At 31.1% G+C, this 19,174-nt stretch overlaps 2 protein-coding genes across 7 annotated transcripts; one reads left to right on the forward strand and one right to left on the reverse strand.

Moving 5' to 3' along the window:
* The first annotated feature begins 1,335 nt into the window (after positions 1 to 1,335).
* LOC411171 (putative protein FAM10A4) lies at positions 1,336 to 18,094 on the forward strand. The gene is made up of 5 exons (XM_016912741.2): positions 1,336 to 1,590; positions 1,823 to 2,110; positions 2,198 to 2,610; positions 15,634 to 15,849; positions 16,232 to 18,094. Exons 2-5 carry the CDS (start codon positions 1,831 to 1,833, stop codon positions 16,457 to 16,459), a joined length of 1,137 nt encoding a protein of 378 aa, XP_016768230.1. The 5' UTR covers positions 1,336 to 1,590; positions 1,823 to 1,830; the 3' UTR covers positions 16,460 to 18,094.
* LOC100576703 (sarcalumenin) lies at positions 3,249 to 12,117 on the reverse strand. Of its 6 annotated transcripts, none has more exons than XR_003304900.1 (11): positions 11,641 to 12,110; positions 7,399 to 7,485; positions 7,247 to 7,332; positions 6,983 to 7,142; positions 5,797 to 6,858; positions 5,590 to 5,706; positions 5,169 to 5,398; positions 4,911 to 5,102; positions 4,581 to 4,844; positions 3,996 to 4,483; positions 3,249 to 3,780 (listed from the first exon to the last, which is right to left on the reverse strand). XR_003304900.1 is itself a non-coding variant. In XM_026441361.1 (11 exons), the coding sequence occupies exons 1-10, from the start codon at positions 11,714 to 11,716 to the stop codon at positions 4,103 to 4,105; spliced, it is 2,655 nt and encodes an 884-aa protein (XP_026297146.1). In that variant the 5' UTR covers positions 11,717 to 12,112; the 3' UTR covers positions 3,249 to 3,780; positions 4,061 to 4,102. The 6 variants fall into 6 exon arrangements, 4 of the variants coding, with proteins under 4 accessions (XP_026297146.1, XP_026297147.1, XP_026297145.1 ...); XR_003304901.1 differs by having other exon boundaries at positions 3,249 to 3,425; positions 3,548 to 4,483; XM_026441361.1 differs by having other exon boundaries at positions 4,061 to 4,483; positions 11,641 to 12,112.
* Positions 18,095 to 19,174: the final 1,080 nt, after the last annotated feature.

The raw sequence follows: 19,174 nt of genomic DNA on the forward strand, positions 1-19,174 counted from the left end.
GCAATAGTAAATGGCACTTATTTAATGTCTCATACATCCTTCTTGTGTTTATATTTATTGTTCTAATTTTTGCCAAGTGTCCCCATGTAATGTATCATTTTAAACACAGCCAAGTATCTTATCATACGTGTAACATAGAATAAGGAGTATATCATGCCATAAAAGTGACGATGGTAAACGTTTCTAAACGAGAAATCATATAGTGATAATATTCATCACATCATATTCATTCACACAAAAATACTCTCATATAACTGTGTACATGACATTCATTTCTCTTATTCTAGCATTTCAGGTTTCCTTCTGCTTTCTGATTTATAATGTTAATTTTAAACTAATCTATCATAGTTAATTCTACATAGAATAGATGTTATATTTTATCGCTAATTTTAGGTAACAATTACATGTAAATAGTGTGATGAACAATTAAATTGAATGACAATGGTCTTAGACTTTTTTCAACGGATTTCTTGAACAGATACATATAATTTTGTTATCTGTTATGCAGAGGAGAACAGCCAATTTCTTACAATAGGGCACAGCATAATATATTGCAGTGTGGTTGGATATTTCTATACAGTAAAGTAATTTCTACAATATAGATTTGGTATGTACTGTGAAGAACCGTCTTGTAATTGTTGATAATTTTTAATGAGAGTGGATGATAAAAGGTATATCCACATACTGTGCCGTCTTGTAACGAACTTGTCGATATACATATATTAAATTTTTGAAAACTTATTGTTAAGCTTGCGTTACACACCTCATTTGTAAATATTAGATCATATTTTTGTCTGTAGCATAATGAGGATTTTAACTGCAATTTATTTAGTTCATAGTATAAGATAATAAAGCTGGAAAATATAATGAAACAAAAAAAGCCTTATTACTTCTTTTTAAATAATGTAGTTTTAGAAATAACATTTATTATATGTGTATTCAGATTTTGTTTATTATTATTTTAAGTCTTGTTACTTTTTTAGTACTGAATCATGAAAAAAAAAAAATAAAAAAGATGAAAAATTATAGGTTATGTACAATAAAATACAATTATATGTAAAAATAATCGTGTTATGAATTATTTACATATATTAATTATAGATATATATATATTTTTTTAATAAATAATATTGAAAGTTATAATTTTTTGATTTAATATGTAATATGATTAACTAATAAAAATTTTAAAAATTTATTTTTTTTAATTCTATCAAGTAAATAAATTTTTATTTTTACTTGTTACATTTACATCATATTCGTAATTACATTCGTAAACATATTTTTTTATTCTTATCTATTATAAAAAGTTTCAACCAATCAAATCTTATTTGTACATATATTTTGGAAACTTGCTGACATATATAGTATATATTCTGTACATTGCAGTATTGTGTATCGAACCTTACGATTATACGTATTTAGTACGTAACTACTTCATATGCCTTGCACAATTTGTTGTGTTCTATAAAAAATTACGCTCATATCTTAAGAACGTAAATAATATAAAATATTTTGAATAATAAAAATATTTTTAAAATTTAACTTCATATTCTTCATTTGACTTTACTCAAATTTTATATATTATCGCCAGTAAGTATTCGAATTCTTAAATATTTTAGAATTATTCATTACCGGTATTTCAAATGTGCGAAATAATGTAAAGAAATAAAAATTTATTGTAAAATAAATAATTTCTTATGCAATAGTTAATATAATTTCCATATATGATTAATTTATGATAATGTCAAGCGTGTTAATATGTAGAATTTTCTTTCGTAATTATATGGTATTAATAAGTATAAAACAATTATCATCATTTTAGGTAGCAAAATGTCTCCTGCTTTAAAACCAGACGTTCAAAAAGAAATGGAATCGTTTTTTCATGTCTGTATGGCAAATCCTTCAATATTAAATCAACCAGAATATTCTACAGTAAAAACATTTATTGAATTTTTTGGAGGACAAATACCAAAAGTAAATCAACAAGAAAATAATGAATCACCAAGTAAACAATCAGAAGATGCAAATATATCTAAAGAACCAGAACCACAATCTGAACCAGAAAGTGAAGAAGAAAGTGATCTTGAACTTGATATGAGTGCAGTAATTGGTAATATTATTTGTTTAAAATTTTCCTTTTTTTATATATTTTTTGTTATATTTTTATAATATTTTTAACTATTAATGAACTTTCTAGAACCAGATACAGATGCTCCTCAAAAAATGGGAAATCTTACTTTACAACCAACAGAAGAAGAAATTGCAGAATCTCAAGCTAAACGTTCTGAAGCTGTATCAGCATTTATAGAAAAAGATTATGAAAAAGCTATAGAACTTTATACTGAAGCTATTATATTAAATCCACAGGCAGCATTACTTTATGCCAAACGTGGACAAATTTTTTTAATATTGAATAAGCCTAATGCTTGTATTCGCGATTGTGATCGTGCCTTGGAATTAAATCCGGATAGTGCAGCAGCACATAAATTTAGAGGAAGAGCTAATTATTTGCTTGGAAAATTTGAAGAAGCAGCTAATGATTTGAGACTTGCTTGTAAATTTGACTTTGATGAGCAAGCTGATGAATGGCTACGAGAAGTTACACCAAATGTAAGTATTTTTCTATTAAATTGTTATTTTCTTTCATAACATAACTTATTAAATTAATTAATTTGTGTATGTTTTTTATTTTTTATTATTAAATATAAAAAGTTATATTTTCATATTTAATAGTAAGCATGTAATATCTATTAATCAATTATATCATATAAGATTTTCTTATAATATTTTATGTAATACCATATTATTAGATTTTATTTATTAAGATTTTATTTATTATTAGATTTTATTTTATTTATTTATTAAATAATTTTGCATTTAAAATCGAAAATGTCATATTTATGCAAATCGCAAATATATTATATATTCTTATTTATTTGAAAAATACATAAATTAAGATTATTTAACTTCAATATTTAACTTAAATAAAGTAGTAATAATTGCAATAATAATAATATCAACAATTTACTTACTTTCAAAAAATCATTCATACATGTAAACAATAATAACACAATGTAAAACAATAAATATTTTATATGAAGCATTTAATTTACACAAGGTACATTAAAAATCAAATTTTTTACTAAAACAAACAATCTCAAGACATTTTCATTTACATTGAAAATATATTTATATTTATTATTATATTTATTTATCAACATGGGAAGTTATTATCAAGTAACTAATAATTCTTTTAAATAAATATTTATAACTTTTAATAAGAACACAATTTGTTTATACAAGGTATTTCACAAAAGCTTCAAAAAGAGATCATTCTTATCTCTTTCTTAGTGGAAATATTTTTATGTATTTTATTTTACATACTTATAATATGTAACTGCTTTCATCATATGTTGTTCTGATGGCTGAAAGTGTCACAGTATTTTATTACAATTACACAACCATTACACTAAGTTTCAAAAAGTCTATTGTGCGAGTTCACTGTATCTTCAATTTTTATATTCATGTATTAGATAATAGGACCCACCATTATTGTGATATGTTTTCCATAACTGTGTGATTCTAGGTGTACTTAAACACATTCAAGGGAAACTCACTATTCTTTTTTTAGATTGGAATGGTAACACTTGTCCTATTTTCCAAACACAAGTATATATCTTGAAATCTTTGATTCAATCCATTAATACACTTAAACATTTGTTAAGCGTACTATTAACCAAGCATTTGCCTCATAGTGTCACCAATATCCATGTTGTTTACCTACAAAACCAATAGTATATCTTCATACCTCGAAACAATGTCTCTTCTTTAAATAAACTATTTAATATATTGCGCAAAGCATGATTCCAGGAGAATTAGGTTTCTCTTCTTTTAATTTAATATCCACTTGGATTTTTATCTGAGGGCGATCCAAGATTATTTTTTATTATTTTAAGAAAGAAACTTCTCTGTACTGCTTCAAGTAATGAACTTACACTAATGTTCGCTTCTTTTCACTCATTCGCATTTTTGTTTTGTACAATTTGCTCTCACCTCATACCTCATACGGCATCAAGAGCTATTTCAGAATGTAGGATTACACTCAACTAGGAGGACTTGTTTCGTATTCGTGTATAACTTGCTCAACTGATTTCTTATATTTGCCTACGAGCTCTGGTAAATCGTAAGCAATGGCAACGTCGAGTCTATTGATTGGACATCCACGGAAATACGTGCACGTAGAGCTTAATAGAGGGAAATCATAGAGAGGATTCAACCGGAAAAAATCTCGATATACATCCGGATCTGGCAAGTCATATCGTGATATGTTCTTCAATGTACTCAGGCCCTCGTAGATGTGGTAATCTTGTGGATTCTCAATAATCTTGTCACTGATTTCCTTTTTGTTCCCAAAAAATGTCTTGTGATTGTAGTATGTGGTTAAATAGCAGTCTACCATTTTAGCGTGATTGCGCACCCGTACCTACAATCATTAAGAAAATAATTTCCCTCTCGTTGAAGATAAGTTAACGAATAGAATCGTTATCGCATCGATTATAAATAACTTGTAAATAACTTACAGCGAATCTCCGGGCGCTTGCTATCTTATGCTCCACTTGTTTATCAATGGCAGTACGCAAATCGCGTAAAAATGCACGTTCCTGAGCATACAGTAACCTGGTAGGTGCACCAGCTTCATACGGGATCGACCACAATGACGTGGAATACATGATCGGTGGTTCAGCGCTAGACATTAGCGGGGATATATTCCAGATCAGAGCACCTTGCACTCTCATAAGTTCCTCCGGTTTTACTTGATCAGCTTTGTTAAGAATGATGCGTGTCTGTTGCGGAAGTACGCATTACGCAGATGCTAAACACACATCTGAAATCTTAATGTCGAGGCTTACCTGATGCTCCCTTCCTTTCAATTGATCAAGAATCGCTTCTGTTTCTGGCCCGACGTCCAACTTTGATGGATCGTATACTAAAAATATTATGTCCGCACGGTCAATGAACCATTGACACGCGTCATTAAATGGGAATAGACGTTGGACTTGTTTACGAATTTCCAAGATTCCTGGTATCTCGACAATATTCACCTGGCAATCGTATACATCGTTTATTAAGCAATATTATAAAATTTATCTTAAGAATAAATCACTCACCTTTTCTAATAACTTATTATCGAGTCGTAAACCCTTCAGACGATCGAGCAATCCTTGGCCGAATTTCTGTAATCCGGAGAAAGTCCAGTCAGCGGCGAGCTGCGTGCCATCGAGTATCTCCTCTTCCTCTCCGTGCATTATAATATTGAAGTAGGCCGGAGATGGCTCGGCTCCTGTGTCATTTCCATTTGGCGTTTTGCATTGCTCCTCTAAGCACTCTCTCAAACCACCTAAACACTATCTGTAATTCATGCTTCTAGCATGCCTCTAAATCTACCGCTAAATCATTATTTACTATTCGTGAGGGCGTGATCACGGCCGACTTTAGTTAAGCGTCAATAAGTGAAGTAAGTGAAGCTTCTTTTTTTTTTTTTTTTTGCACAACAAATTCTCACTACTTTCTTCGTTTCCCCTTACTTACCTGTCCTCAACGATGTCTGCTTGTATTCGATATCGAGTAAATAATTTATGATCGAAGATTTTCCACCGCTCCACGGACCCATGAAAAGAACTAGCGGCTTGGAAAATATTTCTGGATCTAACAAACATGGTGTTGAATCGAATATATAATTTGAATTTTTCGGATAAGAAAAGAAAAATATTTATTAATTATTAATTTAACGCTCACCACCAAAGTGTCTGTTGCTTAAGTCTCTGTATTTATACAGAGATTCTAATGGCTGGATGGCATTGTCATAGACCCTCTTCAGCTCCTTCAACACAATATCCGCGATTTTCTGGATGGCTCGCTCCTTCTCCTCATTTTCCTCGTCCAATTTCAACAGCTGATTGATATGATCACGCGGCCGCAAATTTTCCGGTATCACTATTTCTCTGATCAAGTCTTCCTCGGGAGTAGGCTCTTCCTCTTCCTCGTTCTGTTCAGTTTCTTTCGAGCCTTCAGCGTCCTCTTCCCCTTCTTCTTCTTCCTCGCCAACCTCTCGCCTAGCACGAGATTTCTCAGCATCTTCCTCCTTCGATTCTGCCTCTTCTACGGATTTTCCTTCCACGGATTTGTCCCCCTCGTCTCCTCCCTTCCCTTCTTCAGTTCCTTCTTCCTGTTGCTCTGCCGATTTTGCAGCCTCTTCCGCCGACTTGGCTTCTTCACTTTCTTTAGTTCCTTCTATTCGATCTTCGACACTTTCACCTTCTTTATTCTCTTCCTTCGTTTCCTCCTCGCTCGCTTGTTGCTCTAAAGATTGAGCAAGTTCCTCTTCTGCTTTGCTATCCCCTTCTTCTTCCTTAGAAGCAACTTTCTCCGTCTCCTCTTCCGCCTTCGAATCAGTCGCCTCGTCTTCGACTTTCTCCTTCTCTTCGTCAGACTTTATCTCCTCGGTTTTGGCTTCTTCGTCGGATTTCTCCTCGTCGATTTTCGGTTCTTCGGCCGATTCTCCTTCGGCCTGGGCTTCGTCGGATTTTCCATCGCCAACCTGCGACTTCTCGTCGGATTTCCCTTCATCCTCTCCAATTTCTACGTCGGATTTATCCTCCTCTTTGGATCTTTCGGCATCTCCTCGCGTCTCTTCCTCGGATTTTCCCTCGTCTGCTTGCTCTCCCTCGCCAGATTTCTCCTCCTTCGCCTCTGCAGCTTCTTCCTGACCTGAATCTGCATCTGTTTGCTCTTCAGCAGATTCTTTCTTTTCTTCCTCGTCTCCTTTATCTACTTCTCCAGATTTCTCCTCTTCCTCACCTATGAAATAATAACACTAAATTTTGTTAGAGAAAGGAAGAGAAGAAATTATGTTATGTTTTAATTTCAAAAGATATTTTTCGTGTGATAAATTAATAAAATTGTTTCCTTTATTTCTTGTCACCTTTCGTTTCATCCGCTTCGACACTTTGTTCTTTTCCAACCTCGCTGCTCTGTTCACCTTCTGCTTTTTCTGCCTCCCCTTCAGCTTGTTCGACGCTTTCCGCAGCTCTGGTTTCTACCGACTCTTCTGCGTCTTCCTTCGAAGCTTCAGTTTCTGGCTCCTATTTTCAATGTACATTCAATTATTATTAATGTACAAAATGTTATTTAGATTTTAAATTTTATAATCCAATTGTAATTTTTCCAAAAAAATACTCTTTCTCACTTCTTTGCTCGCAGCTTTCCCTTCCTCTTCTTGACTTTCTTTATCGACGTCGGCCCCAACCTCGGCACTGGTCTGCTCCAAAGATCCTTCAAACGAAACATTCTAGAAATCGCTGTGCTCCAGTTTAATATTCCTCAACATCTTAACATTACCTGTACCGAGGTCTTTCAATGCCTTCTCAATGTAAGGTCGACACAGATCCTCTGGCGGCACCTCTAGTTCTTCTTCGCTTTGCACTCCTGGAAGACGAATTTTTTTGTTCAAGAATTATCTCAATTAACAATCATTTATTCTTTTTTATATTTTCTGTCTTTTCTTCTTTTTACACGTTGATTCCAATCTTTTCTATCTCTTAATTAAATCTTTCTTCTTTAACATTTTTGATCATTTTTTCATCAATATTCACGATTGAATAATTTTTCAATTTGAAGGAAGGATAAAATAACGTTGGTTTTAATACATGGATGGAAGATTTTCAGTTTACCAACGTAAGAAGTATTTTTCCCCCGTTTGTACGTGGTCTGCGAAAAAATTTCACGGTTGGCTTGATTCTATGCCGATTCTTCGAGTGCCAGGAATTTTCATCGAGAGTTCTCACTATGCTAAACACGCGGTGCCAAAAGAAGATGCGGAGTATTAGATAACCTAAAGCACGGGAGCTTAGCAAGAGGGTTTAACGCCACGCGACTACCAGAAATATCTGACCCAAGTGACGCAAGATCTTGTCAAAGTCGTTACACATCGTTTTGGTTGAGCGCGTGCTCGAGCAATGACAGGTGTGCAGAAACAACAACCATGCTCGGTGATCCTTTTAAGCACCGGGTTTTACTTGAAGATGATCTGGAATTAGGATTAAAAAAAATTAAATCTTCGTTCAAGAGATTCAAGAGATCTCTCATTGCATTTCAATAGAAATTTCAGGAATAACTCTGTTACTCTGGAATAGAATTGTTTTTTGTTGAAGTTTCATTATCTGAAAAATTGAACCTGAGGAAACATAAATATTTTAATGTTAGGCTTATTCATGAAATTATGTACACGTTTAATTACTTATTTGAAGGATGATTAAGAAATTCTGGTTCATAATTCTTTAGAGCACTGCAGAAAAGTTGATAGCATTATCTTTGATAAATTTAAAGGATGAGTACGTGTATAATAATATTTCAATCATTGTATATCTACATTTAAATATAAACTGAGAAAAGAAAATTAATTTCTACAATTGAATTAAAGCAAACAATTGGAAACGGTTCAAAATTGTGTTTCACATATTGTAAAATAGAACAACATTATTTTGAAATCTACCGAAATATAGTTGACAAGGAAAAATAATCATAAAATGAACTGGATAATTCAAGGTTAAGATCTATGGATCTCCTGTATCGATGCAATATCACGAATTTGAGAAACGTATTGATGATTTTATTCATTTCAAATAGAATTTCTTCGTTCCTCCGTTTTCCGGATCGCCAAAAGATCTTTGATATTATATTATCGTGGCATCGTAAGTAAAATCTTGGATGAAAATGTCGATATCATCTTTCTAGGCAGTACCTGGGACCAGGAGGCCGGTTTCTAAGTTTAGCGACGAGTAGGCGGCTTTGAACCGAGCAACACTTGAAAATATTTATATATTGGATGAGCGAAACGTATTTTTATCGGTTATTCGCTGCGAAAAAGTTCAAATGTATTAACCGAGATTCTTGGTTACGATACGAGAATGATCGATACACGATCTATGATAATGATTTGCTAACGTGTTTGCTGAGAAAACAACGAGTCGAAAGGCAGAGTCAAATCAAATCAGTCAGATAAAGAAGATTTAGATAAATTAATCAGATTTGTTGTGAAAAAAATTTTTATCGGATTCTTGTTTCTTCGAACGGTGATAAAATTTTTGAAAAGAAATTTCCTCGGTTTAGTACTAGTATGTAAGAAGAAAATACGTAGCATGTATTGCTCGTAAATTGTCATCATTACGTCACACGTGTTAGTACTTTTGGCACCAGATCTTATATCGTTCTCTACATTTTGTTTCTCTATTGTTTTTCATAAAATTAACAAGAAGTTTAATTTTTTGTTACATTTTGTACATTTGGAAGTTGTTGAATTTTTTTTTTTTTTTAATTTCTCTCTTTTTTCTTTTTTTCTCTTTTAGAAACAATAGATTTTCTCTTCGTTAGTTGTAGATTTAATATTCGGTTATGAGAATAAACAAAACATAAATTGCGATCGAAGAATACGAATTGCTAGTGAATTTACGCACATGATATTAATTTTAGACGGTTAGCGATCTGTAAAATAATATGTTAAAATTATGTATGTCGCAAAATAATTCTCGAAAATGTCAAGATACGGGTAATGGAAGTAGAGGTAAGCAGCTGTCGTTTGGCAAGCATAGCCACCAAGGATAAAGATAGAATCCGAAGTCTTGTTCCGTACTTTGTGGCATGTATAGTCTTTAATCTTTCCGTTGTAAAAAAAAAATTGAATTCATTGTTAAAAATCCATTGTCCATTTTCCACCAACTTGCATCACGAATCTGTTGTATGACTCTGATCAAAAATTTTCATTGATACTTCTCTTTTATCTTCTTGGAAATTGACCATCGTTCTGGTAAATAACGATATTTTTTTTCAAAAATTGAATTGCAGATTTTTTTTTTAGCAATAACAATGTTAAAAGTGTCAGTCCTATATTTAATTTTTATTATAACTTGTAAAATTTAAAAAATTTAATTATATTTATATCCAAAATTTTTGGGGATTATCACATTTGATCGATTTTATTTTGTTCGCGTTAAACAAATTATTATCATTCTTCGTTGCGAATCGTTATCAACAATCAGTTCAAGACTTTAAGATATCACTTTAAACGGAATTCACGATCAGATTCATAGAATTTAGAACGAATCTGGCACGGATTTATGCCTGTCCTTATGTAATTATTTGCAAGTTGTTGACAGTTGGTTTCCATCGATTCCCAAAATAACAAATCCTTGAATCCACGATCAAAATCTTTTACTCGATCGCTGTCTCATTTCGTTAATCTGAAATATCATTATTATCTTTCTTCTAGCAGCTTTAAACATTAAATATAATATTCGAATAAGAAAGGAAGGAAGGGAGCAGCATCCAAACCAGAGAATTATTTTCAATTTCAGTTTCTCAATTTATCAACTCAATTGCCAAATTCAAACGATATATTATTCAAATATTATTCAAACAAGATGCAAAGATGCAAAGATGGATTTTAAAGATTTTCGAAAGGAAATTTTCCAAGATTTTTTGAAGAAAAACTTCAAAAGATTTCCAAGACACCCAAACATTTCAAGAGGATAGGAAAACATATTCGTCAAAGAAAAGGATTTTCTTTAGAATCCTATTTTCGTTAAAAAGACACGTGGCCACGAATGGAGAAGAATCTAATCCTGATAAGAGGAAATGAGACAATTGTAGATTCGATCGTACGCCTTCGATGAAGAGACTCGACGAGCCAGCAACCGATGACGCAGCCCACTGTCTTTACGTAACATTGACCTTCGTCAATCGTCACACATTCGTCAGCGCGTCATCCACATCATCGACCGCTAAAAACTTCTAGAAATCTGACGCTTATTCTAATGTTTATCAAGCGAAAAATCGATACGAAAAAAGAAAATTTACACTTCTTCAAAAAAAGCGATTTTGAAAGAAAGAACGGACACAACTCTTCCGGTAAATTCGATCCCGATGATGATCATCTTCGACATGAATCGTAAAGAGCTCGAGCAACAGCGTCATTATATTATCACTTTATTTATATAATTAAACAAGCGATAATTATACTTTAAAAAAGCGTCGCAACTCGTTAAAAATAAATTGAAAACAAGTAGCGATTCTCGTTCGATTTGTACTATTCGAATATCGGAGATTAATCACGAAAATTTTCTAAAACCTATACAATGTATATAAAAAGACATAACTTCTATTATATATATATATATATATATATATATATATATATATATATATATAGAAAGAGAATCTTGGCACGAACGCTCGAAACCAAAGTACCGAAACCACGAAATGGTACGAGAATAATGAAAAATCCTATAAACGAGAACTAGAGAATACTATAAAACGATAATTTCCTTCGAGAAAGACATTGTACATTGACTTACTAGAAGAAGAAAACGTCATCCACGTTCAATTGTTCAATTATTTTCGATCGAATCCCATCACGAACAAAACTCCAACGATATAAAATAAACTCGATCAAAAAAAAAGAAAAAACACTGACGAGATCAATATTCTTCGATCGAACGAAGGGATAAAAGAGGAAAGGCGACGTGAACGTGATATGGAGATAACTCGTTCACTCACACAAGATTACTCGCGAGGTGGTTTACTCACCCTGTAAGGCGGCGACTAGAAGGGCCAGGAAGAGGGCCACGAAGTACGCGGGCCGTCTCAGCCGCGAGCCCGTCATCTCGTTTCACTAGGCACTACACGATGAGCCAGGGCTGGCAGCTCCTCTCACTCGATAGTCGCCTTCGACTCAAACTCGCCCGCGAGGAACTGGCATTGTCACTACCGCCAAACCCTGAAGACGCCCCTCTACTTCTCACCCCACGGCCGAGAAACCACGCGAGCTTCTCGTTTTTTCCCGCGGGATTCCATCCGTGATTATCTTCTTGTGCAAAGGTTTTCTTCTTCAGATGGAATAGAATTGGAGAAGAGACGGAGTCGAATGTTCAAATTAGGAGAAAGGGAAATGTCTTCAACTAACAAGGTTGAGATGAGATGGTTCTTGAACGGCTCCTTTAGAAATTTAAGTTCTGATTCGAGTCAGTTGACGTTGATATGCGACGAATGATCGAAGATGATCGTGTTTCGTATCTCATCGTTAGAGGCCGCTGTCGAGATATCTCTGTTTTATATTAATCGAAAGTGGTTATAGTTGGATGATAAATAGTAATTGTTGGAGGGTTTTTTTGATTATTTAATAACAAGTATAGATTTTTGATTAACGTGTATTAATTATTATAATTAGAAACAATTGAAAATATTTAAACAAGCTAATTATTATTATGAGATGTTAAAAGATCTACAGTTAAGATTTCGATGAAAAGTTTAGAATAAGTGTAGAATAAAATACCGGTCTGCAAAGTGATTTTTTTCAAAAATCATTCGCATGATCGCCACCGAATCTTTATCTCATAAAATTGGTAGATACCAGTAGTAGAGTGGCAGTTTTAAAAATACTTTTTGGCGACCCGGTTTTCTCGAGTTTGCAGGGTCTATCTGGCCGCTAAAACATTGACCAGTGTAAGATAAAGATCCTTCACACGTTTCGACCTAGCTTTCTTCACGTCATCCTCAAACTCGTTCTTTCAATATCTACGTCCTCCATCTTTTTTTCTTATTTATCAACAAAAATCTGTTGTTGTTGATTTCAATTTTCTACTATATTTTTTATGTTCTTGAAATTTGCACAACCTGGCAAAGGATATAGATAACGGAATATAAAAATAGAAGTTTATAAATAATCGCGAAAATTTTTACGTAGATTTTCTCTTTGTTTTGTCGGTGAAAATTACAAAGTTTCATCAAAGATTGTGTAGTTAGTTAATACGAGCCAATTATAAACGCCACAGTGGTAGAATTCTGAAAATACATGCGTGATATCGGGACAAGGTCATCATGGAAATTGGTGGAAATGTAGTTGAATGTTAGTTGAAAGTTGGTTGTTTGAATGAAAATTGTTGATCTTTTGATTTGCTGGTTCTGGTAATTAAAATAAATTGGAAATCTTAATCAAATAATATCATAAATTTCAATTGCTTTGAAAAATTAATCTTTAAAAATCATGCTTACTTTATATAAAATAAAATAGTATAAAATAATTTGACTTTTTCATTTTTTTAAAGATCATTCTAATATTAGGAGGAGAATTATATACTATGGATGAAAGAAAATTTGATCTTGATCTTCATTAAAAAATCATATTCAATGTTATCAACCACGTGAGCATTTTTTTAATAAAAATAAGTAACATAACAATTTTTCTCAAATATTAAGAAATATGTTTTATTAATATTATACTCCCATTTAAAAATTTTAGAAACAGAAATTGATGATCAAAAATAATAATTCTAAAATTTTTACATAATCTATTAAATTATGCAGTAAGTATTAAATATTTAGGTATAAAATTTCATATGTAAAAACACTAGAAATAATTAATTATAAAAGTTACACGCATTTATCGTGCCTTCTGTTGTGAATATCAATTTAAATTTTACCAATATCACACTATTTTATAACGTTTAACGTCAGAAATATCATTGGACTTTAATTCTTAATTAAACAAAATCCTTCTTTCTTTAAGTATATCTTTATTTTCAACTTTATCTAGAAAAAATTGGTTCAAAAAATTTCCTAACATTAGAAAAATACATAGCAAGAATTCATTTCAAAGACATCTTTCAATTTTTATCAATTATAATCCGAATCCTTACTATTCACTTGTATAACAATTTTCAGAAAAACGTGAAAAAAGTTGCGATCTGTCCCGGAAAGCACGTAAAAGGATACGACGAGACAGGGGGACAGCTTTTGCGCAACGTAATATTAGCGAAATTCCAGCCGTCTATTATCGACGGTCCCTACGAGAGAGCGTGGCTACGCCGCGTGTAGCAAAGAGAAGAGATCCGCGGCGAAATGCGTGCGTGCTCGGACAGAGAGGAGCAACGGAACGACGGGCGCCTTTATATTTAGAAGCCCGGGTCGCCGCCGTATAAGGTGGTGCTTCCCTCGTGCAAAAGTTCTCGCGTTTGTCCGCTCTCTCCGTCGCTATCTCCTCCGTGCTCTCTCCTCTCGTCCTTTCCACGTCTCTCCTTGTCTCTCCCCTCCCTCCACCCTTTCTCCTTACGTAGATACTCTTCATCCTTGCTTTTTCCCCATTCTTCATCTTATATTTCTCATCTGTGATGTTCTTTTTCCCCGATCATTCATTCGTTGTATCGTTTAACTTTCCTTCTTATTTATTTCCCTCTGTGTTTCTGTCGGTGTACTTTCCTTTTATCTCTGTGTTATAAATTTATAATCAAAGTTGATGTATTATTTTCTGTATTTCGCTAGAGATGATCCTGAATTTTGAAGTTTATGTGTTTATCGGATTCGAATTATTCGATTTCTGTATTAATGGATTCAGATCATGCAGATTCGATGATGTTGCCTGTAAATTGCCTGTTATTTGTTTGTTGAAATTCGATGTTTTTCTTAAAAATTAATAAGAGATCTGATGGGATATTGTTTCTCGTATTATGTATATTTGAGATTCATAATTATCTGTTATTGTGATATCCAACTCTTTCGTTTGCAAATATTCGTTGTTTAAAGTATTGTCTATTTTTATATATATGTATAGTATACATCTGAAAACACAAGTATCTTATTATCCTTGATGATTTCGTAAACTTTGGAGAACATTGGGAATTTTTCTTCTTGACGTCAAATGAAATTTTTTAGAATGGCTTAGGTTTCATTATTGTTGAGACAATGGGGCATGGAAATACTGTGCAAAAAGACTTTTCATAGTCTATTTGAAATGTAGATCGAAACAAAGGAATAAGCGAAGCGAATATAATTAGAAAGTAATATGTAAAATATAAAGGGGTACAATAAGAACAGGAAAAGTATCGATTCTAAAAACGAAGTTTACTAGCCAAATTGGCCGGTACACAATCTATAATAAGCTCGTAATCATATGAGGTCACAATGCGTCTTGAACAGACATGTTTCACGTCATTATGATTTAGTATTTGGACAGGTTCCTGAACCTGTACTATGAGATATACTCCTTTCAGGGAAAATTACGATTACAATGCAGCCATTTTTTTTTTATATCAGGTTACGATAACATTCGTATATGTTTCATTAAAGAAATTCTCATACATTTATATAAAATTTATTTGATCAGCAATGCATGCATTATCATTTTTTTATATCTCTTTCCTATCACTTAGTGCTAGTTAATTAATAATTGATCATTCCTTCACAAAATGAATATGCAATTTGATGTGTAGTTTCTCTTTATTACAAATTAGTAGTACAAACCAATTTTATTTTCCTTTGTGGTGCATAAAGATTATTGTTGTGATTTGAAATAATGGACATTGATGAAACAAATTTTCCTTCGTCCCTCGTAAATTAAATGTTTTTAAAATAAATCTCTTTCATATATATATATATTTCAGTTTATCTAGGCGTTGCTTTCCAAATCAATAATTTTAAAACCATTCATTATGATATTTCTGTAAAAATTTTTGCATTAAGTTATTTATGTTTATTAAAATATTTATTTGATAAAAATTCTTCAAGTGTCATATTATTTTTTTATAGGCTCGAAAAATCGAAGAACACAAAAGAAAGAAGGAACGTAAAATACAAGAAAAATTAGAACGTGAGAGACAAGAAAGATTGAGGAAAGCTCGAGAGAGTGCAAAAATTTATGAAGAGAACACTCGTACCTCCCAAACTGATTCCAGCGGTGATACTGCTGGAATGGGCGATTTTTACAAATTTTTAAACGATCCAGATGTTCTCCAAGCTTTTATGGTAAATCTTTATCAATTCATTCATTCCATTATTGTTTAAATATCATTAAAATATTTATATATATCATTTATAAAATAAATTTTCATTTGTATATATATTTAAATTAATAACAATTAATTGTTCAATCAATATTGTATAATAACAATCTATTTATCTGTTTTATAATGCAAAAGTCTTAATGTAACTTCTTTTAATCTAGAAGAATTAAAATTAACTCAATTCTGAAATATTCAATAAATAATTATTTTTCTTTGCATTAATTTATTCATAAAATTATTCATTGTATGTATTGATACATATTAATAATAATGTACAATATTATAGTCATTCTCACATTGCAAGAAAGATTATATTGCTCATATTATTACTATTTATTTTTCAGGATCCTGAAGTAGCTGAAGCTTTTAAAGAAATTTCTACAAATCCGACAAATATTTTAAAATACCAAAGCAATCCGAAGATTATGGCATTTATTAATAAGATGGCTTCAAAATTCGGCGGAGCTGGTGGATTTCCTGGTATGATGGGTGGTATGCCTGGATTCCCAGGTGCTGGGAACACACAAACTACTCCAAAACCAAAACCACAGGACGACGTTGGTCTTGATTAAATCTGATATGCTTTGTTATTGAAATTCCGTTTCAATTTATTCTCAAATAATTTACAAGGCTCTGAATACTTGTTCTAAAGTGATTGTTATGTCAAACGATGCGGTGTCTTATTAAAAAATACTAATGAATTAAGCGAGCTAGAATTTAGAAACATGTATATCTTCATTGTCATAATGATATTTTAAAAAAATTTATATATTTCAAAATCATCTTAAAAAAAGGAGCATAATTATAAAGATTCCTCTTTTATACAGTATTTCTCGTTTAAGATTGGAATTTTTATCTCACTTGATCATCAGTTCTTGGAACTGCTCCCATAGACTTAATATTCGTATTATTTTTGATCGACGGTATCTCGGAATAAGAGTTATCTAAAATATTAAAAATAATATTTCTTTTATTCTCCGATGCATTAAAAACCAAATAAGTAGCAGACTGTTTAATGATTCCTAGAATGATATTTCCTTTGATAATCATACGATTTTGGATCGTAGTGGAATAGGAGTTAAATTAATAAATGACTAAATAACGGGGAATATTGTATATAATCCAAAGTTAGAATTGTATTTTAAATATGGAATATATCGATACTTGTTATTATTCTTTAAACATCCAATTGAATTCTTAAATAGTAATGGAACGATATTATATATTAATGAATCAAACGATTGATTTTAAATGAAGGAAGATTTCACTTTCTTATTTTTTATGCTTCTTTGTCAAATCTAAAATTTTTAGTAAAATGTTTATTATATGATAATGCATTCTAGAATAATAATTAATATTAGAATTTATTTCTTTTAGGTTTATACGTGTGGGTTTTCTTTTTTTTTTTTTTTTCCATTCAATTTCTTATATATTTTCATTAATCGTATGATAAAGCATTTGTTTGTTAATGAATTTTTAATTGTTTTCTATTACTTAACTTTATATTTGCTTCATATCACTAACTATATTAAATTTTTCATATATATAATAAGCATTTTGTTCAATTCGCTTGACTCAATAACGAACGAGTATGATTTTGTACGATACAATTACGATTTATCAAAAAATCTCTAAATAATCTTTTTCTTTTTCAAAATCAAATAAATATATATATATATATATTTATTGAAATTAATTATTGATGTAAAAAATAATGTTACAATTTCATTATTTTTCATTCATGAAAAATACAATCCTAAATCATAATTATAAATTCTAAATTACATATGTATATATATATATATACATATAAAGAGACAAAATTAAAAAAAAAAAGAATGATTTTAGTAAATTAGATATTATGAAAATGTATATTGTAAAATATTTCTTATGAATTGGTCATTTTTCTATGTGATTCATAAAAGTTTTTCTAAAAATTAAATTTTTAAACAAATTTTATTAATTTAGTATGATACTTTCCATGTTTATTTATTGTTTTTATTCAGAAATCTATTAATATTTAAAAAATATTCATTTATTCACCACAAGAAAATTCCTTTTTTATTATAATTTAATGAATATTGAACGAACAATTGTGAGTTGAGCTAATGAATATATTGCTTCGAATATATTTCTGTTGAAATATAAACTGTTATATAAACGATGTACCGCGAATTCAATAAATGCATCATACAATTCTGTGTAAATATCAATTCTTATTTACCACAGAAAAATTGGTAAAATACAAATTAATATGTACAAAAATATCATTTAATTAATAAAAATCACAAATACTTCAATTTAAAAAAGAAAGATAAAGAAAACAAAACAAAAAAAAGGGAAAAAAAAATAAAACAAAAGAGAACTGCATGATTGCGTCTCTGTATCCAGCAATAATAAGGGTAACGCAATCTCAATGGCTAATAATATAATAACAGTATTCACATGACTTGCACAATAAATAAATTCTTACACATAAATTCTTATAACGATAATATTGCACGTAAAATGAAAAGGTACTGTATTCTTAGGGATAATTTTTACTCGCTTTGATACTTCTATAATTATACTAGGAAGTAATTTTTAGCGTCCTCAAGGTAATTTCTTTCATAATTTGAGCTATAATTTTTCAATCACTTCCGATTCATTTTAATCTACACATACTTTCCTTTGAATATCGATGAATACTTAAATACATTAGTTTATTTATAAAAATAAATATCTACTTACATAGATACTATAACGCATTTTATACATTATTCATTCATACGAAAATATATAAAAATATTCTATTAAATTGGAATCAATTATATTCATAAACGCAGATTATTGACTTCAATAACGTTATTTTTCTATTTAAACTTAAGTAAGCAAAATTAAAGTATTAATCTTTTATTAAACTTTCCCATTTTTAAACTATTAAACTAATCATCTTTCATTGAAATTTTAATATCAACCGGAATGAAAAATAAAAACAATATTGTGATCTTAAAGACGCCAAAAGTGCAACCCGTAATAGGATAAATAATTCCTCATTATTACGATCCTTCGAAAAACAAGGATAAAAGGAAAATAACGAGACAATCGATCAACTTTAAAACTTTTGATAAAACTCGTTTTTCTTTCATATCATTCTAACGTCCCATTTTATCGTGCTAAGTTCTTCTGATTTTGAGCATGTGCAAGTTCGAATGCCATGGCACTTTCCTGAAAGTCGATATTTTCGTCTCATCAGGGGATGGAATTTCCTTGTCGATCTCAGCTATTGATGTCTTTTCTATCAATCT

This window comes from Apis mellifera, linkage group LG6 (assembly GCF_003254395.2).
Source record: "Apis mellifera strain DH4 linkage group LG6, Amel_HAv3.1, whole genome shotgun sequence".
NCBI classification, from domain to species: Eukaryota; Metazoa; Arthropoda; class Insecta; order Hymenoptera; family Apidae; genus Apis; species Apis mellifera.

Bases quoted from the DNA above. Each gene is read 5' to 3' on its own strand.
- LOC411171 (XM_016912741.2), top strand. From the start codon at position 1,831: ATGTCTCCTGCTTTAAAACCAGACGTTCAAAAAGAAATGGAATCGTTT. The intron at 2,611-15,633 runs GTAAGTATTTTT...ATTTTTTTATAG, and splicing joins TACGAGAAGTTACACCAAAT to GCTCGAAAAATCGAAGAACA. The intron at 15,850-16,231 runs GTAAATCTTTAT...TTTATTTTTCAG, and splicing joins ATGTTCTCCAAGCTTTTATG to GATCCTGAAGTAGCTGAAGC.
- LOC100576703 (XM_026441361.1), bottom strand. From the start codon at position 11,716: ATGACGGGCTCGCGGCTGAGACGGCCCGCGTACTTCGTGGCCCTCTTC. The intron at 5,707-5,796 runs GTGAGCGTTAAA...CATGTTTGTTAG, and splicing joins AAGCAACAGACACTTTGGTG to ATCCAGAAATATTTTCCAAG. The intron at 4,845-4,910 runs GTAAGCCTCGAC...CTTCCGCAACAG, and splicing joins TGAAAGGAAGGGAGCATCAG to ACACGCATCATTCTTAACAA.